The sequence below is a fragment of the Mastomys coucha genome, unplaced genomic scaffold (genome assembly GCF_008632895.1).
Source record: "Mastomys coucha isolate ucsf_1 unplaced genomic scaffold, UCSF_Mcou_1 pScaffold4, whole genome shotgun sequence".
Classification (NCBI taxonomy): Eukaryota; Metazoa; Chordata; class Mammalia; order Rodentia; family Muridae; genus Mastomys; species Mastomys coucha.
In genome coordinates this window covers 42,180,795-42,206,010 of record NW_022196910.1, presented here as the reverse complement: position 1 = coordinate 42,206,010, position 25,216 = coordinate 42,180,795, and the positions used below count along the sequence as shown (strand labels likewise).

The 25,216-nt window shown below is 42.1% G+C and overlaps 1 protein-coding gene across 5 annotated transcripts in view; it reads left to right on the top strand.

The window, feature by feature from the left end:
• Tph2 (tryptophan hydroxylase 2) overlaps window positions 1-25,216 on the top strand; it is a 114,829-nt gene that overhangs the window by 23,175 nt on the left and 66,438 nt on the right. For all 5 annotated transcript variants that reach the window (XR_004112909.1, XM_031350086.1, XM_031350085.1 and 2 more), the window contains exons 6-7: window positions 10,918-11,114; window positions 17,827-17,962. Coding sequence is in view for 4 of the 5 variants with exons in the window: in XM_031350086.1 (XP_031205946.1) it covers window positions 10,918-11,114; window positions 17,827-17,962 (333 nt within the window). In the remaining variant the exon portion in view is untranslated. The remainder of the gene's footprint in view (window positions 1-10,917; window positions 11,115-17,826; window positions 17,963-25,216) is intronic.

The window sequence follows — 25,216 nt, the reverse complement described above, 5'->3', positions numbered from 1 at the left end:
GAGAGAGGGAGAGGGAGAGAGGGAGAGGGAGAGGGAGAGGGAGAGGGAGAGGGAGAGGGAGAGGGAGAATGGAATCTATAGAGCTGGCTTTGCCACATATGAACTGATTGGCCTCAGCTTTCTCAACCATATAGTGGGGATATTAATAGTCTCCTGTGAAGTAAACATAGTTCTATATAACTAGCTGCTGTATTTATTGTGACTGTTTCAGTTAAATGATGGATAATTGCTATTATAAACTTGGATAAGGCTTTGAAATGTCAAATTAACCATTCTCTTTCACCCACTACCAAAAAAGGACATGGCCACAAGTCAACAGCATTTATTTTTTTGTTACCCTGGTTAAAAGACTAACCAGATTGAATTTAGAGCTCTGAGGGCATCTAGCTCTGGGTATCTCTATTTTAATGGCCTGAGGTGGTTGCTTGCTGTTGGTGACTTGGGAATTTAGATCTTTTCTGTGTTGGCATGATGGCTGCATGCTGGTTGTGCAGGAGCTCATTGATGGGTGTCAAGCCCATAGCTGTTGCTTTTGATATTTAACGTCATGCTAGATTGTGCAGATGAAAATCTCTTCTCTGTAATGTGAAGAGGACCTTCTACAAGGTTAGAAAATGGCAAGAGGCCCTGTCCTGTGGGGCATAGGACAAATAAAACACACAGTTTCTGGGAGCTAAATCTCCTGTCTCCCCAGGCCCCTGAGGTGAAGTGGTTTATTTTCATTATGTCTCTTGTAAAGGAAGCACCAATATTAACAATGCGAACAAAACAAAACCAACAATTTTGTTTGCTCCCATATAAAAGTTCCTTAGGGCCCATAGACTCATTTACGAAAATTCATGTGCGCGAAACCCATTTGCAAAAGCAAATAAAATACGTGATCACAAATGCTCCTTACCTGACTGGCCTAAGGGGGCGTTTAAAAATGTCTGTGCCTTTTTGTGTATTCTCTGGTACGGTGTAGCAGTTATGCCCCCTCCCCACCTGTTTAGGTCAGACCACTTGAGCCTATCGGAATCCTGACATAACTTAGTTGGAGGGTAAGTTGCTGCAAGAACTTACCAGTTTCCTTCAGTGGAAGACATCCTCAGATCATTGTGTTCATGTCCTTGAGAATATTTTGGCATGTTCATTCACCAGGTTACCTAGCCAGAGAAGTAACTCCGTATTTAGTCATGTTGAGACTTTTATGTCTTTTGGGGTTTCCAAATGTTGATTTCTTTCATGGTGAAAATTACGCCTCCAGATGTCTGGGTGACAGTGTCTAGGCAGGGGTAGGAAGCTGTATGGAGAAAACCAGGAGGAAAAAACAGTTGCATGAAAAGTGAAGGTGCATACAGGTAAAGGGAAGTGACCAGAGAACTTATGGGGACCCCAAGACCTTCAGTTGCAGTTTCTGTAGCTTAGAATACACAAGGCAAGAATGATGTAAGGCAGATACTTATCTGCCCGGCTTCCTGAAGCACAACTGTAATATTTTTCAATAATTGAAATTGCAGCTTGCTTTAAGCCGACTGCTGGATTTACTCATTCAGCAAATATTGCTTATTGAACAGCAGCATATGTCAGCTTCCACTCTAGGTGTCAGAAATACAAAATGAGCAGACCACCAGTCCCAACTGGATAACCTTAAACCCATGCACACACAGACATGCACACATGCACACATGTGCACACAATGTGCACACTCTCGCACTCCTATGTGCACACACATGCACACATATGCACATACTCATATATATGAGATATACTCAATGGAATCATCGTGTTGTGTTTATTTTTATAAACATGTATTGTTGGAGTTGGCATTGGAGGGAGAGGAAGGGGCAGATATAATGTGAATATAATATTCATGTATAAAACTAAAAAAACAAAAAAATTGAATTAAAAATGAACAAATAAAATGATTTTTACATCTAAGAAGCATATATCTTAATGACAGATGAATTAGAATATATATATAGTGATTATTTTAAAATTATTGATTATGTACTAATTGTGCACATTAGTTGGGGTCAGTGTGGTTTTTCCAAACATGTATATCTTGTGTACTGATAAAGTCCATTATCCATTATCCAGGCCTCTCTACTTTCTGGATGACAGGGAATATGGGGTTCTTATTTCTGTATGTTTGGCTTATTTCATTTATTCTCTTCTCCGGTTTTCTCTTACATGTATTTACTTTATTTTTTGTGTTTGAATGTCTTGGATGCATGTAAATATATGCATGTAGTGTCCATAGAGGTCAGAAGAGGGTGTTGGATGTTAAAATGGAACTATGGATTGTTGTAAGCCACAGGTGGGTGCTATGAATCGAACCTGTGTCCTCTGCAAGAGCATCCAGTGCTCTTAACTGCTGAGCCATCTCTCCAGCCTCATGAATTCTCGAAAGAATAAAAGAAATAAAAGAAACCCAGGCACTTCTTATATATCTTTAGAAGTCAGTATGAGAAATCATCTCTGCTATTTGGTTAAACCTTAATGGATATCATCCAATCTACACAGGGTATTTCTTTCTCCTGCCAACATTTTTTCTTGGTTTCATACATATAAACTATTTTACTATTGAATATTCATCCTTTTCCAAGTCATCAGCAGGTGAGTTGATTTCACGAATGTAAGGATTGTTCTCTGGCTATCAGGAAGCATGTTCAGGAGCTACTGAAATTTCTGATTACTGGCATCACCTCGATTCCAGAAGCAGAATAAACGCTTACTAACAAAAGTGAATGTTATGAATGGCAAATTAAAAATTATACCAGATAAAAAGCAGGCTCTTATAACGAGATAGTCTTATTGTTGTATGTTGTCATGTACTTTCTTTGATAGTGAGGAAAGGGCTACATTACAGATGGCTCCCAAGGGACTATGCCGCCATCAGGCTGTGTTTACAGACAAGCATAGCAAAATCCTTTCAAGAGTCAAGGAGAACAAAGACAGAGACCACTAGCCTTGAAGTTCCCGTAAACTTTCTCCAGAGGCCCCCTCTGATCCTGTAGAGGCCGACTAATTGCTAACAAGCTGTATTTTTTATTTCATCTCTTCCCATTTTCCTTCTGTAACCTTGGGTAGGAGTGTCAATCAAGAGAGACATGCTCTGATTCTGAAGGAGAGAAAAGATGAGAAGAAAAGAGAGAGAATCTATTCCAGGTAGATGAGCAGCTCTTGAATAAGTGAGGCACCTCATGCCCCCAGGGATGTGTAATGAAATGAAATAGAAAGATGAGCTTTGTGTGTTTGCTTGTTTTGTTAAAATCGTATTCACCGGTCTGAACCAATTCTCCGTTTCTCTTCTGCTCTGTTTGTCCCTTGATTCTGAGAAAACTCAACTGTTTACAAAGAAGCGATTTGTGCCGTGTTCCATCCAGTCTTGCCTTCTCCACACTAATACCATTGATTGAGCTCTGCCTTGTCTTCTACCACTGAATGGGTTCTCCATACTGGAGTGCCTATAAGAAAACAGGCAGAGGAATGACATCTTGTCCTGGGAATTCTAGCAGGAAAGACTCTAGGAAGTGGCCTGGAAGTACTACCCCGCATGAACAGATATTGTTTTAATATGAATTTAATATTAAATTGCAGTTCTTCAATTTAAAAAAAATTGTAAGAAAAATATATTGCTTTTTGTAGTGCTGGAGAAGAAGATCAGACAGTTAAGTGAAATGAAGACCTTGTTGCTTATTGATCTGGCTGTAAAAAAAGATTCCACACAGTTCAAGTTTCTGTGGGGTGTGAGTCCCTAAGATGTCTGTGTCAAAACCCATTTGATAATTGTATTAGTCAGGGTTTCTATTCCTGCACAAACATTATGACCAAGAGGCAAGTTGGGGAGGAAAGGGTTTATTCAGCTTACACTTCCACATGGCTGTTGATCACCAGAGGAAGTCAGGACTGGAACTCAAGCATGTCAGGAAGCAGGAGATGATGCAGAGGCCATGGAGGGATGTTCTTTACTGGCTTGCTTCCCCTGGCTTGCTCAGCCTGCTTTCTTATAGAACCCAAGACCTCCAGCCCAGGGATGGCACCACCCACAAGGGGCCCTACCCCCTTGATCACTAATTGAGAAAATGCCCCACAGCTGGGTCTCATGGAGGCACTTCCCCAACTGAAGCTCCCTTCTGTGATAACTCCAGCCTGTGTCAAGTTGACACACAAAACTAGCCAGTACAATAATCGACTTTGCTCTAACAAGCTGAAAACTTGGACAGAGTGCTTGGTCTGTACCTGCTTTGTCGGTGCCTCTTTCAGCCTGTTTTGTTTTGTTTTGTTTTGTGGAAACAGGTAGGAATTTCCAGGAAGAGTGGTGGGGTTTCTTTCTTTTCTCTTCCTCCTATCTTCCCTTTACCCTGCCTTGCAATCTTTCCTATGATTAAGACTGAATTTGAAGGCTTTATGCATGCTGGGTAAGTGTATGTGTGAATACATGTGTGTGTCTGTGTGTATGTTTTGTGTGTGCACCTGTGTCCTTCTGTGGGTGTGTTTTGTGTGTGTTTGTGTGTGTGTGGACTTGTGTGAACGTAAGCATCTGTGTGTTGTGTGTGTGAGTGTTTTGTGTGTGCATATATGTGTTGGTGTGGGTGTGTGTGTGAACAGGAATGCGTGTGTATGCCTGTGTGTGTGTTTGTGTGCATGTGTGGATGCCTGTGTTTGTGTGGGTGTGTTTCTTGTGTGTTGTGTGTGTGCTTGTGTGTGTGGGGGGTGTTTTTCATGTGTGGGTGTATGCACATAAGAATGCATGCCTGTGGAGGGCAGAGGTTGGTGTCAGACATCTTCATTACTTTCTCCTTTAGTTTTTGAGACACATTCTCCCTCTAAACTTTTCATTTTCTAGACTAGCTGGTCAGTGAGCACCAGAGACAGGCCTGTCTCTGGCTTCCCTCCCCTCAGTCCTGGGGTTGTAGACACTCTCCACTGTGCCTGGCTTTCACCTGTCTCTGGCTTCCCTCCCCTCAGTCCTGGGGTTGTAGATACTCTCCACTGTGCCTGGGTGCTGGAGCTTTAGACTCAGATCCTCACGCTTGGATGGCAGCCATGTACCTCACTGCCCTATCTCCTCAGCCCGCCCGTGGGATTAAACACACAAGAAAGACCCCTCTTACAGATTTCAGTATTTCCAAAGAAAGTTTGTCATCTGGGTTTTTATCAGAGTTTTTATCTTTTCCCTACTGTCAAACCTAAATCTCCACGCTGGCCATCAGCTCCTTTCTTGTCTCGTCCCCTCGTTTAAAAAGCTATAGTTTGTCATTCTGGGGCAAGAGTGTAGATAGAATCTACAGTGACTAAGAGTTATCAAAAGTCATGTCTGCTTTTCTGCAGAGAACTGGGAAGCCATGAATAATAATTTGGTAGTTGTTGAGAATTCTACAATCCCAGCTAATTCTGTAAAAATGGAGGAGGCTCTCTAGATAGCCAATTAAATATTTATGTATAATTAGCTTGCTGAGGAGTATTGCATTGTTGGGATTTATAGCAACACAAAATACTTTTATTTTCCTACCCATTGCTTTCAACTGTATTGTGTTTTGAGTCCCACTTTCCTGCAGGGAAACAAGTTCCTTAGCAACATCTAATATCCTGTCATTTTCAATTATTAGGAAAGTCTCACTTGGGTATTTAAGACCTGGTCCTGTTCATTTAAAAAAGATTAATCTCAAACTTGATTCAAAGAGCATCCTCTCTTCCCCACAGTTATTTGGATTAAATATGTGTCTGATTTTATCGGTTTGGAGATATCTCTGAGCCAGGATCCTGAAATACCTTTTTTCCTTTTGACTCAAGTTCCTCAGGTGAGAGTATCCATCAGGTAGGGGTTGGAGGGAAGCTGAAATATTTTTGTTTTGTTTTTCATGTGATTGTTAGAAGGTCCAGGGTGAGCCTTAGACCATACTCTGGTTCAGACAGCTTCTTTCTGACGAGGTGCTCTCTGTTGCAGTGCCGGCATCTGCATCATGCTCTGAGTTGTTTTCTGAGGGTGATGTCTTTCTCTCCATCACTTTGCATGCAGAAACATGCTCTGCCCTCTTAGCGTTGTCTTCATTCACATCCCCGATCTTTCCTCTGAATCAGAAAAATCATTGCTTGGGACCCTGTGACACCTCTTCAACAAAAGGTGAAAGCACCCAGTAGAGTCTTCTGTCTACAGACAGAGCACTGAAGAGAACTGAACAGGGCAGGCTTTCTTAGCTTCCTTCCATGAACAACAGACTGGACATTTCTATATTTTGCTGGACATTAGGCTATACATTCATGCTAACCTTACATTTCAGAGGACACAAAAAAGGATATGTTTTCCCTTTCTAGCACAGTGTACCACATTCCCAGGTTTCCAAATGACCCGGGGAAAGTTCTCCTCTGGTGGCAGTACTGGGATTACTGCTCTGGCAAAATTCATCTGAGAAAGTTAGTAAAAGTTGACAGGAGTTTACAGTCCTTAGAAAAAGTTACAGGCAGTGGCCTAACCTCCTGATGGAAGGAAGAGAAAAACTCCCTGCTCTTTCCAGCAAACTCCATATAAGGCTGGCAGGTGAGGTCTGTGGTCTGGTGGACAGGGTGCTATGGGAGAGCTGGTTGGCGGTGAAGACCTGGAAGGTGTATCTGATTTCAAATGCTGGCTGTTCTCCCTAGAATGTAGACTGTTTAAGCCACTTCATTCCCAGTCTAAAGCAGAGTTTTAGGATGCTGAGACAAGAGTCTGTTACGTCCTCATCATGACATGCACTTGGATGCTCTTCCAGAGGTCCCAAGTTCAATTCTCAGCAACCACATGGTAGCTCACCAACATCTATAATGGGATTTGATGCTCTCTTCTGGTGTGCAAGACAGAGCACTCATACACATAAAATACATGAATACGTATGGACCCAGTGATAAATATATAAGAATATATGGATATATATGATATCCCACACAAAGTCAGGACACCCCTCCAGTGTGCTTCTCTGGCAGAATTATTAAACTCAGCAAACCCAAACACACAACTGTCTGCTAATCCAGAGCCAATGTGAAGAAAGAACACATTTGGATTTTTCCCATGGCTATTTTATTTTTCCAAATGTCATGTTTCAAGGGGTTAGAAGAAACACAGGGCTGGAGAGATGGCTCAGGGACTGGGAGTACTGACTACTCTTCTGGAGGACCCAAGACTTGCCTTTCAATACACACATGATAGCTCACAAATATCATAAATTCAGCTCTGGGGTATCTGATGCTCTCTTCCGGACTCCTTGGTGCGTGAGGTGCATAGACATACATTCCCACAAAACACACATATGCTATTAAAATGATATATTAAAAAACATTGAAAACCCCGTATTGATGGCTTTATATTGCTGGTGTCCCCACTGCATCTTTACTCTGTGGGGGAGCCCTGTCCTACCTATGGCCTCTGTGAAAAATGCCTTTTGTGAACTACAAGGACACATTTGCTAATCTTGCAGACATGAATATAGATCATATTTTATAAACATTTATATATATACCTAAACACCTTACTTTAGCTTGGTATATGGCATGAGTTAATCTCTGGAGTGTGGTTTTACTCTCATGGGTATAAGCAAATGGAGGAAGACTACCATTTTATGCCAGACAATAAGCCTTGGTCCAAGATTTTAGACAATCTCCCGGTGTCTCCCTTTCCTTATATACTAAGTATGTGGATAAGGACAATATCTACTTATGGAGTTGTGAGAATTGAATGGGTTTACTCACATGCAAGTGCTCAACCTTGAAAGAGTGTCTGGCATGCAGTCTGAAGTACATAGTAAGTACTTCTTGGGACTAGACAGAAAATGGAAGCTTCTTATGTTTGCTGTACTTTGAATATTTCCCAATAGATATGAAATGGATTAAACTAGCCTTTTCTTTTTGATGAAGTTTTAGACTGTTTAAAAAATTATCCAGAGCAGGGGTCCAAGTGGTGCGAGAAATCATTCCTCTAGACTAGAAGTGTCTTACCTGGGCTCAGGGTACCAGCAGTATGTTATGTAGTAGTCATCATTTCAGCGAGCAAGTGGGGCAGGCATGCAGAAGCAGATGAGAATATCTGCAGCCATCCATATTCACAAGATTGCACTGTGGGAAATTCATCAAGTAACAGACCTGTGCAATTCTCTCTTCCTGTCCTAATTCTTACTTATTCTTCTTTTGTACCCTGTTGGCTACATCCAGCTTGCCTTTGAAGTGTTTCACGTCTGTACATTGGTCCTGAAGGGAAAAGTTTGGCCTAATGATTCTTTTCAAATGGCTTTTCAATATTTCATTTATTGTTTCGGCCTCGTTGCCTTTCCACCTTCTGATCATGCACAGATCTTATTAGGTTTCTTGGCCTGCCTGACTCATTGATTTTGCTGAATTTCTGGATGCAGACGCAGCCTACTTATACATTTCTTTCTTGCATCTTTTCTGTTTTTATTTTTTGCATATCAGGCTTTTGTTATAAGCTCACCATGAGTATGAGGACTTAGCAGTCCTGATCTCCCAGGGAAATATTTGCCAGGTTGTAAATTTTCATTCATTGTCAACAGCCAAATTTAAACAAGGCCAATCTTCTTCTAATTTGGTCTGCAAAAGTCCTACTCTCGGTAAAGAAAGCGAATATCAATTTCTAGTCCTTCCTTGGGTATGTGTTATTCCCCCATTCCTCGTATATTTTGATTAAAAAAATAAACAATTTGGGAGCAGTAGGAACTACATTTTGACGTGAATGTTAAACAATGTATTTTGACAGGAACCTAGACATAGGCAGAGGACTGGGGTTGGGATGTTTGGGGAGATCTGTTTGGGAGCCTGTTCTTAGCACCCGATTCTTCTATGTTATGACTTCAGGGGTTCTCCAGAATGGTCTCAGCTCCTTGGTGGTGTCCTGCTGTGGCAATCACCTGGGTGGCAGGGACTATCTATCTTGTCTGAGGGTGGGTGCCTGTGATAAACACCTGCAGGACTAGATTGCATTTGAATTGCTAGTCTCCCTCTCCCTCTCCCTCTCCCTCTCCCTCTCCTTCTCCCTCTCTCCCTCTCTCCATGTCTGTCCCTCTGTCTCCCTCTCCCTCTCCTTCTCCCTCTCTCCCTCTCTCCCTGTCTGTCCCTCTGTCTCCCTCTCTCTCTGTCTCTCTGTGTCTGTCTCTGTCTCTCTGTCTCTGTGTCTGTCTGTGTCTGTCTCTGTCTCTGTCTCCCTCTGTCTCTGTCTCTGTCTCTGTCTCTCTGTCTCTGTCTCTGTCTGTCTGTCTCTCTCTCTCTCTCTCTCTCTCTCTCTCTCTCTCTCTCTCTCTCTCTCTCTCTCTCTGCTTACTAACACCAGGAACAGCATTTCTATTTAGGGGTCAGGGTAGGCATTGTGGATATGCTGGGTTAGCTGTTAAGTACATCACAATAGGATTTCTCAAACCTAACTCAAAGTACATATGTTGTTGGTTTGTTTTGACAGGGTCTTATGTAACTCATACAGTTCTGAAAGTTTCTATGTACACAGGCCATCCTTGACTCTTCCCTTCTTTTTTCCTCAGTCTTCCACACACTGGGATTACAGACATTTCCTGGATTCAGACTAGATATCTCAGAGAGATGCTAAGTTCAGAGTCAAGTCCATTCCTCAAGCTTGCAGAAGCACCCAATGGCACTCTTCTCTAATAGGCCTCAGGCGACATCCGGAGCCATGCTCTTTGCTCATGGCTGCTGTCTACTGTTAAATCAGCACTTCTTGTTACTATTAGGGAACTCCAGGTCCTATGTCAGCACAGAATGTGCCTCTTCCAGGGAGGGGTCCATGATTGCTCTGATTCAAGATGTCAATAATCAAACAATGTTACCAGCACATTGCCACATATGGGTTCATAAAAAGGAGCTTCCAGATCCACTTTATGGCTGCACGTGAGCTACCATAGCAGAACTGTGACAGAGATCTCATAACCCGAAAGCTTATGATGATACTTACTATCTGGCCCTTCTCAGAGGAACTTTGTTAACACTTGTCTTCAAGTAAGAGGGTGTCACGCGTCTGCCTCTCAGTAGGACCTGCAGTAAATGTTTCTTATTTCTGTAGTTTACAAAAACTCTTTTAAATTCAGCACAGACGTTTAGTATTTGCCAGACATTTTGGGCACTGAACAAATAATCATAAAATTACACTTGGAAATTGGGGCGAGTCTGGGTGAGGAACAAAGAAAACTCAGGAAGCAGGTTTATTTTCAACAGAGGACCTTCTCCAGAAAAGACTCTCCTAAGACTTTTGTACTTCAAGCACCCTGTTCCAACAGAGCGCTCTGACTTGTTCCCCATCTCAGCTTAAGAACATAAATCTTGGAAGTGGGGAGGTGGCTCAGTGGATAAGATCACTCGTCGCACAAACACGAGGACCTAGGTTGGATCTCCAGCACCTCTGTGAAAAGCTGGATGTGGCTACATGCATGTCACTTCAGTTGTTGGCATGTTGGGGGAGATAGGAGGGTTGCTGGGGACAGTGTTCTGCCAACCTTGCTGAAAAAGGGAGTTCCAGATTCCGTGGGAGATCCTGCCTCAAGGGAATAAGGTGGAGCATGCTAGTGCTGGATACTGAGGGCTCTCTACTGGATTCTGAATGTATGTGGATACACCACTTCATACATGTATACACATCCACATACCCCCTCCCAAGGACAGACACACATATGTAAAGACCACATGTCTTGCCATGTTTCTAAGAGGGTATATGTGAAGATGTAACTTCATTAAAAACTTTTACAAGGATGCAAATACACTAGGTATTGCAGAGTGGCACTTATTTCAGTACTTAATGGAATCCTTTCTCGGACACTTACTTGTTCCAGTGTGTGTGTGTGTGTGTGTGTGTGTGTGTGTGTGAGTGTGTGTAACTTCTCTTTCATTAATGTCATGCTGTTTAACCTAGTGGCCTAGATTCACTATTTTCTCTTCCTGCCTGCCTAGTGGCCAACCCATCCCCAGGGTGGAGTACACAGAAGAAGAAACGAAAACTTGGGGTGTTGTGTTCCGGGAGCTCTCCAAACTCTACCCGACTCATGCTTGCCGGGAGTACCTGAAAAACTTCCCCCTGCTGACCAAGTACTGTGGCTATAGGGAAGACAACGTGCCGCAACTGGAAGATGTCTCCATGTTTCTGAAAGGTAAGACCGAGCAGGCTGCCTTTCCTTGTTCCTCATCCCCGGCCGCTTTTCAAGGACACAGGGCTCACCAATAGCCCCCTTTCCAAAAGGGAAATGTAGTGACTTACGGCAGGGACCACTGACCCAACAATCAACTCCAACTCCCAGGGGGCAGCAGAATGGATACTTGCCTGTGGAGACATGGATTTGGCTATTGATGAAGCTCTGGGTGTCTGCTGAGGCCTTTCTTTGGGGCTGTTATAGAGCAAGCCCCAAAGAACACCTGCGAAGAATAGTAGCTTGGAACATCTTCTCAACACAAACTATTACTTATACTTAACCATGGAGATCAGACGCGTATGATCAAGGTGTTGAAGGGGCCGTATCCCTCTTGTGGGGCGGGGCTTCAGTTCCTTTGCCCTTTTCAGCTGTTGCTATTCACCTGCGCTGCTTGGCCCATGGCTTCCTCTTCAGCATGCTAGCCATTCTCTCTCTCTTTTTCTTAAGAAATAAAGATTTATTTATTATTTAATTATTTACTTATTTACTGTATATGAGTACACCATTGCTCTCTTCAGACACACCAGAAGAGGGCATCAGACCCCATTGCAGATGGTTGTTAGCCACCATGTGGTTGCTGGGAATTGAACTCAGGACCTCTGGAAGAGCAGTCAGTGCTCTTCACCGCTGAGCCATCTCTCCAGCCCCCATGCTGGCCTTTTGTTTCTGTCTCCATCATGCCTTGTCTAGCTTCCTCTCCTGCTTCCTTCTTATAAAGACCTTTATGATTTTAACTCCCCTAGTTGGATAATCCAGGATAGCACCCTCATCTCAGGAGCCATTGTTAGATCACATCTCTAAACATTGTTTGTACAAGTTAGATAGCATTTGCAGCCTCAGGGTGATTAGGCTGTGGGCATCTTTAGAGGGCTGTTATGTGGATAGAGCTTGCCATCTTCGCTTCTACCTGGACTCTCCCAGGCTGCAGCATTGAGCTTTGGGGACACCCTACCTATCTAGCCCCCCCTTTTAAAAGTACTTTTTAAAAAAAGAAATATTTATTTATTATATTAAGTACACTGTAGCTGTCTTCAGACGCACCAGAAGAGTGCATCTGATCTCATTACAGATGGTTGTGAGCCACTATGTGGTTGCTGGTTTTTTTTTCTTTTTTCTTTTTATTAGATATTTTCTTTATTTACATGTCATATGATATCTCCTTTCCCAGTTTCCCCTCCAAATAAAATAAAATAACCAAAAACAAAAACCACCCCCCCCCAAAAAAACCCCTGTTCCCTCCCCTCTTCCCCTGCTCACCAACCCACCCCCTCCTGCTTCTAGGCCCTGGCATTCCCCTACACTGGGGCATAGAACCTTCATAGGACCAAGGGCCTCTCCTGCTCTTGGTGACCGACTAGGCCATCCTCTGCTATACATATGCTGCTGGTGCCATTAGCCCCACCATGTGTACTCTTTGGCTGGTGTTTTAGTCCCTCGGAGCTCTGAGGGTACTAGTTAGTTCATATTGTTCTTTGTCCTCAGGGGCTGCAAACCCCTTCAGCTCCTTGGGTCCTTTCTCTAGCTCCTTCACTGGGGACCCTGTGTTCAGTCCAATGGATGGCTGTGAGTCTCTACTCCTGTATTAGTTGGGCACTGTTAGAACCTCTCAGGAGACAGCTATATCAGGCTCCTGTCAGCCAGCACTTGCTGGCAGCCACAATAGTGTCTGGATTTGATGATTGAATATGGGAAGGATTCCCAGGTGGAGCAGTCTCTGGATTGTCCTTCTTTCAGTCTCTGCTCCATAGCTTGTCTCTCAACTCCTGCCATGGGTATTTTGTTCCCTCTTTTAAGAAGGAATGAAGTATCCACACCTTGATTTTCCTTCTTCTTGAGTTTCTTGTAGTTTGCGTATTGTACTTTGTGTATTCCAATCTTCTGGGCTAATATCCACTCACCAGAGAGTGCATACCATGTGTGTTCTTTTGTGATTGGGTTACCTCACTCAGGATGATATTCTCCAGATCACTCCATTTCCCTAAGAATTTTATAAATTCATTGTTTTTAATAGCTGAGTAGTACTCCATTGTGTAGATGTACCACATTTTCTGTATCTATTCCTCTGTTGAGGGACATCTGGGTTGTTTCCAGTTTCTGGCTATTATAAATAAGGGTGCTATGAACATAGTGGAGCATGTATTCTTATTACATGTTGGAGCATCTTCTGGGTATATGCCCAGGAGTGGTATACCTGGGTCCTCTGGTAGCACTATGTCCAATTTCTAGAGGAACAGCCAAACTGATTTCCAGAGTAGTTGTACCAGCTTGCAATCCCACCATCAATGAAGGAATGTTCCTCTTTCTCCACAACCTCTAGTTGCTAGGTTTTAAACTCAGGACATCTGGAAGAACAGTCTGTGCTCTTAACTGCTGAGCCACCTCTCCAGCCCCTAGCTCCCCCTTTTATTCTACATCTTCTACCCACACTAAGATTCCCACCATTTTGCCATCTTGATTCCTGAGCTTTTTCCTTTACTCTTCTGCTGGTTCCTTCCACATAAGCATTCCTTTCTGAAACATCACCTAAAGCATTACCTTTTGTCTCACAGACTGGCTTAGAAACTCTCAGTGGCTGTCAAGGGTAGGGCGAGGTTAGTAAATATTTTGAGTTTTGTGGTCTAAGATTCTTAAGGGAATCACATGAGCACTTACATAGTCATTTTATTGTGTACATGAAAAAGTACAAAACCTATTCTCCTGCTATTAACATGATCTCAATTTAGCCTCCTCTCTTAGCTCTGGTGAATGTGTTATCCACCAAAGGAGCTCATATAATGAGACTCATAGAGAATAGTGCAGCAAACAGAATTTATCACACAGTAAAGCAAAGTATACCCTCAAGGGGTGAGAATGGATAATGACCAAAGGGACTGATGTTTCAATCTATGTTTTAGGTAGGTTTTTTCCAAGTTCTTTAGAACAAACAGTTTTTCCTGTGGGACTTTGTCCTTTTCATGTGATTGACAGGCCTGTTTGGATAGACTCTTACAGGAGGGGACAATGGTGTGTGTCGTTCTTTATCAGAATGCCTCCTGCTAGACAGAGATGTGAAAGGTTGAGGCCTCCTCGAGCCAGGTTAGACAATTATCTATTAATGACTTTCTGGTGTGTTTGGGATCTAACATCTCCCAGGAGCAGAGAGAGGATTTGTACTGGCTGGTTTGTGTGTCAACCTGACACAAGCTGGAGTTATCGCAGAGAAAGGAGCTTCAGGTGAGGAAATGCCTACAGGAGATCCAGCTGTGGGGCATTTTCTCAATTAGTGATCAAGGGTGGGAAGGCCCCTTGTGGGTGGTGCCATCCCTGGGCTGGAAGTCTTGGGTTCTATAAGAAAGCAAGCTGAGCAAGCCAGGGGAAGCAAGTCAGTAAGAAACATCCCTCCATGGCCTCTGCATCAGCTCCTGCTTCCTGACCTGCTTGAGTTCCAGTCCTGACTTCCTTGGTGATAAATAGCAATATGGAAGTAAGCTGAATAAACCCTTTCCTCCCCAACTTGCTTCTTGGTTGTGATGTTTGTGCAGGAATAGAAACCCTGACTAAGACAGAATTCAAATCCCATTCTTTTGGTAAGACTCCTGTTGCTCCAGCTCTTGGCTTACAGGCTGTTGTCTGATCCTCAGGTCTCCCCAGCTTGCTAACATCTCCCTGCCTACTAAACACTAGGTCCACAGACACAGACTAGGAGCTGAATTTGGACGGGTATGCACGGCTCAGCCTGTGATTCCTTGTTATGACAGTGTCGTGACTCCGCCCTCTGCTTCATTCTGTATCACATGTGGATCAGGGTGCACGATAGTCTGACGGCTGGGCCACCAAGAGCCACAGCTAGCCCTGACCATGGAGAAGGAGCTTGAGAGTGAACACTGTCCACTACCCTGCATTTATTATTGAGGAGGAGAGATAGAAAGCCCTGATCCGCATCTCTTCTTCGGCACCTAGTTCCATAGTGCGTTCCGCTGTGGTTTAGCTGGACTCTGTTCTCCCAGGTACCCTGATGCTCATGTTTCTGCTTCCCACAGAGATGCAGGAGTCTGGATGCTTAGAGTGGGATCCATTTCTCATACCTAGGATTCACGTTTTGCTCTCTTGTTTCTCAGCCTTAGTCATAAGTATATTATTTCACAGTTTTTCCCCCTATCTGTCTCCCAGGTTGCTATTTTCATGTGAGTCAGTTTGAGTAGAATTCAGTTTGAGTCACTCCCTGCCACATAGCAGCAATAAGGCAAGTTCAGGTGCGTGGGTTTCGGTTTATTTTAATTGACTCACTTAAAAAACACCTCATTTATATAACACAGAAGCTTCTAAGCCATTAATATAGTTAAAGTTCTCCATGTCGAAATTTTATATCTTTCTAATTTACATGAAATAAAGTACAAAACTATTAAAATAAAAAAATGTTCCTCGGTATACCAACTCATGCTCTCATATAGGATATGCTGCTGCAATTGACATAATTTAAGAAAAGAAGAAAATACACTTACATTTTTGATACTCAGGGGAATAATCTAAGGTGGAAATTCTTGGCATAAACATAATGCTGCTAGATTTACAGCTGCAGGGAGGCCTGAAAACAGTGCACTTTCCATGCTGGTACCAGAGATCACAGGATGGACTTCTTTTATAAACTTAGTTGCTGTTTCCAGCCATCTTGAGGTACTCTCCTAAAAAACACCAACAATTTCAGACCAGAGGCCTGTTCAATGCTCAGATCAGGGGTAAGCCCTGCCCCAGATACTATGCTAAGAGAGATAAGCCAGAGCCAGAAAGACAAAGAACATATGACCCCATTGTGTGTGGAATCTAAAACCATGGACTATACCGAACCAGGCAATGGATCAGTGGTGGGAGAGTGGAGGGTGTGGCAGATGTTTGTCAAAGGGTACAAAGTGTAGTTATGCACAGTGCATAAGTCTAGATATCAAGCTTATAGCCGGGTGATGATGGCTGGACACACTGTACTATATAATGGTAATTTGCTAAGAGTAGATTTTTATGGTGCTCTTACCACACACATGGATCTATGCAGAGAAGGACGTATTAGGTTGACTTTAGCAATCATTTGACTGTGTGTTATGTCTATAAATAAGTTTTACCACTAGGTGGAGCTCGGGGGAGACTTCAGGAGAGGGAGAGGATGGACTGTAGGGACCCGAGGAGTCAAGGACACAAGAAAGCAGGCTACAGATCAACTAACCAGAGACTGAGCTAACAATCAGGGAGCCTGAATGGGTGTGCATCCTCTGCAAATGTGTTATAGTTGAATAGGTTGGTGTTCTTGTGGGACTCCTGACCATGTGAGTAGGGATGTCTCTGATTCTTTTGTCTGCTTTTGGGACCCTATCCTCCTACTGGGTTGTCTTGTCCAGCCTTGATATGAAGGTATGTGCCTGGTTTTATTGTAGCTTGATATGCCATGTTTGGTTGATATCCCTGGGAGGCCTGCCCTTTTCTGAAGGGAAATGGAGAGGAAAGGGGAAAGGAGGTGAGAAGAGGGACAGGAAGAAGAAGAGGGCAGGGACACTGCAGTCAGGATGTGACGTATGAGAGAAGAATAAATAAAAAGGAAAAAAAGGGTGAAAAAAGCATGTTTTACATTCAAACACATACATTTTTACTAAACAACCATAACCACTTTAAAATGCAATATTTCAACAAAACAACTTACTTTTATAAAATTTAGACTATTGATGAGCTGTAGATTCATTTAGCTGATGGTAGCTTTTGATTTTATCATACTCTTACTTTCCTTCTTTCTACCATTAAGCAATATCATATGTAGTGCTTTAGTCTGTCTTTTATTTATTTATTTATTTATTTATTTTTAGGTTTTTTTGAGACAGGGTTTCTCTGTGTAGCCCTGGCTATCTTAGAATTCACGCTGTAGACCAGGTTGGCCTTGGACCCAGAAATCTGCCTGCCTCTGCCTCCCAAGTTCTGGGATTGAAGGCGTGTGCCACCACCGCCTATCTAGTCTGTCTTTATAACATGGTGACCCATGCAATGGCACAAAGAGCAGCGATATTGAATGATGTTAGGAGGGACTTTACACACACACACACATACACACACAACAAAGGAAAGGATTCTAAGACCCTAGTGGAGGGATTTCCTAAGCTATGCACTATTCAACATGGGCAAGCAGGGTGGATTCTCAGGGAAAGAAGTTTGGAACATGTAGTAACCTTCACTCTAGGTTATAATCTTCTACGTATTTGAGATTTCTTATTCTAATTTGGCTCCTGAGTCTAAGTGCCTAAAAATATTTTTACCCTTCCTTTTTAATGAACATCTCGTTCCCCTGGAAACCATCTTTCGTGAGCATATTTTAGTAACCAGAGTTCAGAAACGTGATGTCTGTTAACAGATGTCATTCATTTGTCAGGAGTTTTAGAACCTGGATGTCTCTGTTTCTGGAACATCCTCACAAATAATTGAGACTCGAAAAATCCGTCATGTATGAATGTATTATTTAATAACTGTCATCGCCAAAGACGTTTCCCAAAGGGTAAAAGCATGCACAGCAAAGTGTCAGAAATGGTAAATGAGCCTCTAGTCCTTAAAAGGTTATTAAGAAAAAAAAAAAGAAAAATAAAATCCTTATGCTAACAACCCATGTGTGGGCCCTCAGGTCCTGAGATTTGAATTTAGTTGGTTCTTGCTCTTGTCTCTTTAGAGCGATCTGGCTTCACCGTGAGACCAGTGGCTGGCTACCTGAGCCCAAGAGACTTCCTGGCAGGCCTGGCCTATAGAGTTTTCCACTGCACTCAGTACGTGCGGCATGGCTCCGACCCCCTCTACACCCCAGAGCCGTGAGTATTGCAGTCAGAGCTCAGCAGCATGAAGGTCACTGCATTGTCAGATGGTCAAGGCGTACTTGACTTGATTTCATCTTTTTAGCAGTGAGATCCACAGCACTTGTGTGGAGAAGGGCGAGCAGGCTGGATGATCAATATCTTCAGCTGGGACCTCCAGCCTCTGACAGTGTAGCTTGGGCTGTCTCTCTTACTTCACTGTAGCACTAAATGTTCTGCCTGAGCCTGTCTCCATTGCTGATGAGAAAAAGAAGGGAGACATCAGCACACAGTCGGGACACATGCGCCTCTCCTTGGGAGGTTCCTCTTGGGTTCGGGAGGTTGGAGTTCACATGCAGACATCACAGTATAAGCTCCCCTTTCATCTTTTTCTTGAACTCAAAATTCTATTATGTGCCTCCTGCAGTCTTAGCGCTCTGAATGGTTTCCCATCATTCATAATTTCCAGATAGCAATGATGCGTTATCATTCTTCTTCACCTGTCAGCTTTCCTTCAGACTCATCTTGTGGCCCATATATCCATTCTCTCCTTACCAATGGGAGAGCTAAGAGCACTCAGAGAAGCAATGAGGTTGTTTCCTATAATGACATCATGGGTGGGCATTGGGGGTTGGGGCAGGGACTCTGAATCCCTACATGTTAAGCAGATTTACCACATATGGGAGTCTACAGTCTACAAGTGCCAGATGCCCTGTATTCTACTTGCCATTTTTAAACGTGTAATATTTATTGGGAAACACCTATGAGCTTGGGTAGTTTGGGAATGAGACAAAACCCCACTGCCCCTGGCTGGCTGGCTGGGGAGCAATGGTTAATGTGTAAACAGACAGGTAGTAGATACTGTCAGTACCAATGAATGCTGGTGGATACTGTGAAGGCAGATGGAGCAGGAGGGTGGTATAGAGAATGACTTGCTGTAAATTTTGCTGTAGGTCCCCAGGATGCCCCATTGGAAGATGACATTAGAGCAGAGATCGGAATGTAAACATTTCAGGGTAGAGAATTCTAAGCCAGAAAGAGCAGAGAAGGGAAGATCCTGAGGCTAGGAGCTGTCATGGTTGTTAGCCTCCCTGGGCTCCATTCAGATGAGTGCCTTGCCCCAGTCTTAGGCTAATTTCTTGCCCACTGTTCTTCAAGGCTCTCAAGTTATCACTTTGCTTATGATGCTGTTTTACTTGAATAAGCACATGATTAATGGGCTGCCAAGGTCTTCACTGGGGAGCAGAGAGCCCTCGAGGTCCAAACAGTTAAGTGGCTGATAGCCTCGAAGGTGGGCAGGGATTAGAGCTAAGCTTCTGGAGCCCTCACCCCCCTCCTAGGCTAGCAGGATCCACTGGCCAGGTGGGTCCCTGTAGGGTAACTACATTTTTTTTTAAAGCTCTGTTCAGCTTCTCTGAAAGTGTTTCAGGGTAAACAAAGGTTACTTATAGGACTCCAGACATTTGGAAAAGAAATGCCTCTTATAGTGGAGTGCTCAAAGGAGCATTGTCAGAGTTAGAAAGGCAATCTCTAAATCTAGCCCAGAGGGTTTACAAATGGCCCTGTTTACAAATAGCAGGCACTTTGTTAGCTCTCTTTGAATAACTGGCCCTCCTGAGACTGGTGATAGCGTGCCAATAGGTATGCACAAAAAGACGGCCAAGAAATGAGATTTTAGCCACAGAAGTCTATAAAATTTGGGGATAATGTGTTAGATTTTTACCAAGGTACTTTCAGCCAATTCATTCAGCAATATTTATGTGCAGTATTAGCAGGGAGGTACAGCTGATTTAAAGATGAATAAAATATAGCAGTTTTTTTTTTTTTTTAATGCAGTTGACATTCTGGCAGGGGAGATAGAAGCACAAATAATCAGAAAAGAATTTGTTTAGGGTTATTGCTTGGGTATGTGCAAATGTTAGAGGATCCCAGAGGATAGAATCATTCAAAGGAGATAGAACCAGAATAGAAGTCAGGAATGGTGAGCAGAGAGCTCATTTTTGGACAAGGTATTGTGAAAAGAGAAAAGAAGACTTTCTAAGGCAAGGGGACAGCAAACACAAAGTTGTGGAGCATGCAGAAGGTATGGGGAGGCAGGTTTCATAGACAAGAGTGCTTACACACAGCTTATGCACAGAATCATCAGAACTCATTGTGATCATTTGTCAAGGTAGGACAAACAGGCTTTGGTTCTCTGTAGGCCCTGGGGACTATCCACGGTCCTGAAGCATGCTCGGGTGTTTGTGTTTGAGAAAGATGACCAGGGTCTGCAGAAGTGTGGAGAATAGTAAAGAAGAAAAGTTAGCTAGGCTGCTCGTATGCTCCATATTATGTGTCGGGATAGAAAAAAGTCCGTGCAATAGTACAAGAGGATGTTTGATGTTCTCTTAGCCACATAGGAAAGGGTTTATCAGTATTTTGTGACTGGAGTTAAAGACAGGGAGAGGGAGGACCACTCCTCCCCAACCAAGGTATTGGTAAAGCTTTTATTGAGAAAGTAAATGACCTCTTGTTTCTAGTAATTATTAAGAATATCGGAAGGATAACAATCTTGGGGCAAAGAGAAAATGAGGAGAAGGATTTAGGTTGGAATATGCTACTTTTGAGGTGCTCAGGATTGGGATTTCCCTATAAAGAAGACCTTAGTTCTGGAGTTCAGGAGTGAATTAGAAGATTGTATTACAAAGAATTGAGAAATTGAATATTTTTGATTTGAAGATTTCATTTGATGTATTTTGATCATATTCTCCCCATTTGTCCCCATATTTCCCCCAAATCTATTCCCGCTCCTCTACCTCACTTTGTTTCTTCTCCATCTTTATATATATATATATTTCCTTTTAAAATGATTGCCAATGTCAGAAAGTTTCTTCTCTGTCTTTATCACTTTTAAATTTAATTGGTGCTGCCCAGATATTCCTAGGTCTGGTGGCTAACCACCAGAACATGATTGATACACCAGAGGCCACATCCTTAAAGACAATGAGTCTCCTCTAACCCATAAGTGAATACGGTTCATGAACTCCTTCTCCCTCCATGGGACACTGTTGGTTGGTTTGCCTTTGTGCACATAACCACAGTGCTGTGAGCTCACGTGTGCAGCTCTTCTGTCATGTCCAGAAGATGCTGTTTCACTTGTCTTTCCTGACTTTTGGGGAACTTTCCTTTTAAATTACAGGACTATTACAGGGCCTCTGTGGACACACAGACAGGAAGAGACTAAGTCACAGTATAGAAATTGAAGAGTCACAAATTTGGTGTTGTTTCAATTAGCTTTGTTTTGATTGTGTAGTCTATGTATATATGCATGTTTGTAAGTCTGTGTAGGTGTATATGTTCAAAGGGTGACCTTGAGTGTTATTCTGCCTTAGGTGTCATCTACCTTAGGATCCTAATGCTTGTATGGCAAGGCTTTAGGGATCATACTATCTCCTCAACCTTAATTTTAATTATACTTATTTGTTTAAAAATTATTATCTCATAAAAACTGATACACACACAGGGCTTGGAATTCAAATGGTGAGCTCAAACAGTGAATTTCTTTTCTCCTCTTGAACTTCATGCATCCCTCTCCAGGGGCCACTCCTGATACTGGTTTCTATTATATCCTTCCAGAAATATGCTATGCAGAATACATTTTCTGTAGAGAGTCCCCTAATCCTTGCAGGTCTCAAAATCCAGTCTCTTCTTAGCCACATGGTTTGAACCCATAAAACACTGTGCTGGAAGTGCCCTTTCCTGCCCAGCCACTTTCGCAGGCATTGTCTTTATAATGAAATCCCATTTTCTCAATTGAAAACCATCAAGAGGGCAGATTCTCCAATCTGTGAGGTTCAACTCAGTCACAGCATTTGGTACCTGTTCTCTGCCTCTAAATTACAGCCCCAAATGTTGAACTGTGGTGCTGGAGGCCACACTAATGAGACAAAGGTGAGCTGTGAAGACCCAGGTAGAAATGGGAATGAAAGCAACAAAGAGACATTGTCTGAAAAAAGGACTATTTTCTCTTGCAGTCTTGGTAAAGTACATTTTGCATCACAACTTTCAACGCACACATACACACACACAAATACACACACATATAAAACATGTTTTTGGCTTGTCTCTATGCTTTCCTCTTTAAATACATATTTACTTTATTAATTTTAAAATATTATTTTATTTTATTATTTTATTTTTGGTGTTTTGCCTCTACCTCTTGTGTGCTTGGTGCCCACAGAGGCCAGAAGAGGGCATCAGATCCCTTGGAACTGGAGTTACAGCTGTGAGCATCCATGTGGGTCTAGAGAATCTAACTCTATCCTCTGCAAGAGCAAGGAGTGTAATTAACTGCTGAGCCACTCTATCCTTCTTCTGCCTTTTTCTTAGTTCCTATTTTTATCTTATCTTATTGAAAAGAATGTTTTCATGTGATATATTCTGATCACACTTTTTCTCTCTCTCAGCTCTTTCCAGAAGCCCCCTACTTGCCCAATTCCATGCCCTTCTTTTTCTTCTCCCTTTAAAAACAAGTAAAAGACAATCAAGCATAAAAAAACCCAAGAAATATACATACACACACACACACACACACACACACACACAGGGCTCATACACACCCACACACACATTCACGCTAGACTCACAACTCTATAAACACACAAAATCAGAAACTAAAATATACAAGCAATGCCCAATAAGACAAAAAAGTCCAAGCAAAGCTATATGAGACAAAAACGTTTACAAAAATATCATTGAGTTAATTTTACGTTGGCTATCTACTCTTGGTCGCGGACCCCACCCCCAAGTGTGATTAATACGGCCAGTGACACTCCACTGGAGAAGACTAAGCTTCCTTTGCGTGTGGGTACTGGTTGTAAAGAATTTCTTGGTTGGGGAGGGGGCAGGCCATGCCAGCTTCTCCCTCTCAGCTCTGAGAACCTGTGAACTTGTGAAGGGTTTATGAATGCTGCAACAGACTCTGGGAACTGATATGCTGATCAATCCTATTATGTCTGGAGAATGCTGGTTTCTTGGCATCATCCATCTCCCCGCTCTTACCTTTTTCTGACTCCTCTTCTGCATAGCTCCTTTAATCCTGAGGGGAGAGTTCGGTGAACACATCTCATTTAAGACTGAATAGTCCAATATCTCTCACTACATCACATTGTTTAGTTGTGGATCTCTGTTACTTCCCATCCATTGCAATAAGATGCCTTTCTGAAGATGGTTGAGCAAGGCACTGATTTATGGGTATAGCAGAATGTCATTATGTGTCATTTTACTGCTGTTTCCTTTTTTTAAAAAAGATTTGTTTATTATATATGTATATGAGTACACTGTAGCTGTCTTCAGACACACCAAAGAGGGCATCGAATCCCATTACAGATGGTTGTGAGCCAGCATGTGGTTGCTGGGAAATGAACTGAGAACCTCTGGAAGAGCAAGAAGCCAGTGCTCTTAACCACTGAGCCATCTCTCTACCCCACTTAGTTTCTTTAGCACAATAATAATGGTACATTTTCCCCTAGGTCCATGGACTATCCAACTTCAGGTTCTTGGTTTTATTGGCAGTGTCAGACATGGCTCCATCTTATGGAAGTGGGCCTTAAATTCAATCCAAGAGTGACTGGTTACTCTTACAACATTTGTGCTATGGTTGCACCAACATATCTCCCAGGAAAGTAACCAATGTAGGTCACAGAGTTTGTAGCTGAGTTGACAATTCTGTTTCTCCTCTGCTAACATGCAGTGTACATTCCAGTATCATTAATCATTAGTAAGAGAAAAAAAGCCTCTAGTTAGACACTTGCTTGACTTTTTCAAGTTCAATGAGATATATGTGTTATCTTCAGTAACAGGGCCTTAACATCAGTGTGTGGAGAACCACCAATAACTTTGGCAATAGTATGGGTTGAGATATATTAGTATTGTCTTCCATAACAGGGTCTTAACATCAGTTTGTAGAGAGTAACCAATAGCTTTGGCAATAGTCTGAGATGTTAGGAGTTTCCATTGGCCAATGGCTCAACTAGATAGAACACGTTCCTGCTACTGGGGGCTTCTCTTGGACGTATAAAATGTCTAGCTTCTCTCCCCTATTATTTGGTGACTATAGATTTCTATCATATATTCATATATTTAGGAGGCTTCTTCAGTAACAGGTTTTCAATGGGCTTTCAAATGACACCTTGTGATAGTTGTCATATTTACATTTCTATATTTACTTGCTTGTCCCTCTCTTCTATCCTCTCCTCATTTAATCCTCACACTTTAGACTCTTCATAGCAATATAGTCTACATCCACTTCCTTGGGAGAACCTCCCCATCCCCAGTCCTTTACGAGGTACCTAATCTCTGTGGTTATATGGATTGTAGCACAGATATTGACCCCCCAACTTCTCCCTTCCTTCCTTCCTTCCTTTCTTTCTTTCTTTCTTTCTTTCTTTCTTTCTTTCTTTCTTTCTTTCTTTCTTTCTCTCTCTCTCTCTCTCTCTCTCTCTCTCTTTCTTTCTTTCTTTTAATTGATTTAAGTTTTTATTGCATTATGATGAGAAAAGATACATGATTTCAATTTATCTGAATTTGTTGACATTTAAAAACGTATTTTAAGTAAATAGAATTACATCACATTCTTGTTTCCCTTTTATACCCCAACATCTTCCAGAGACCCCCCCTTCAATATCTGCAATACCTTTCATTTTTGTTGTCATATTCTTTAAAATTTATAAAATATTATAACAATAAAATGAGTATTATAAAAATTGTTTGATATAAAACAACAATTAAACCATCTTATGTAGATACTTATCTACAGTAATACTGAAAATACATACATTTGTCTCAATATAAATTTGAAATAACTCCAAACATATTAACTGTATATTTTAAAATAATACATCACTACTAGTATTTTTTAAATGAACATAAATAGATTAAGTCTTTTTGTTTGTTTGTTTTGATTTTAGTAGAGCTTAAAATCTTGGCTCTTACTGTGGTACAAGCCCAAAATAAGAACAATTTTTAGACATTGGAGTTCATAGTAGTAAGGCTGTACTTCAATGACCCTCACATCACGAAAGGATTTTACCTCCATCATAGCTAAACTGAGAGTTGATAATTCTGCTGGGCCAAGGAATGAATTGTAGGCACAATTTTTGGATACAGATTTCCTGCTATGGTCAAAGCTATTTGACTTGAGTGATTATCATCATTCTTAGCCCACAGAGAATAAGTTACATTCATTTAAGAAATGGTGTGTGTATTTAAGATGGTCTATCCATGAAGTCATTC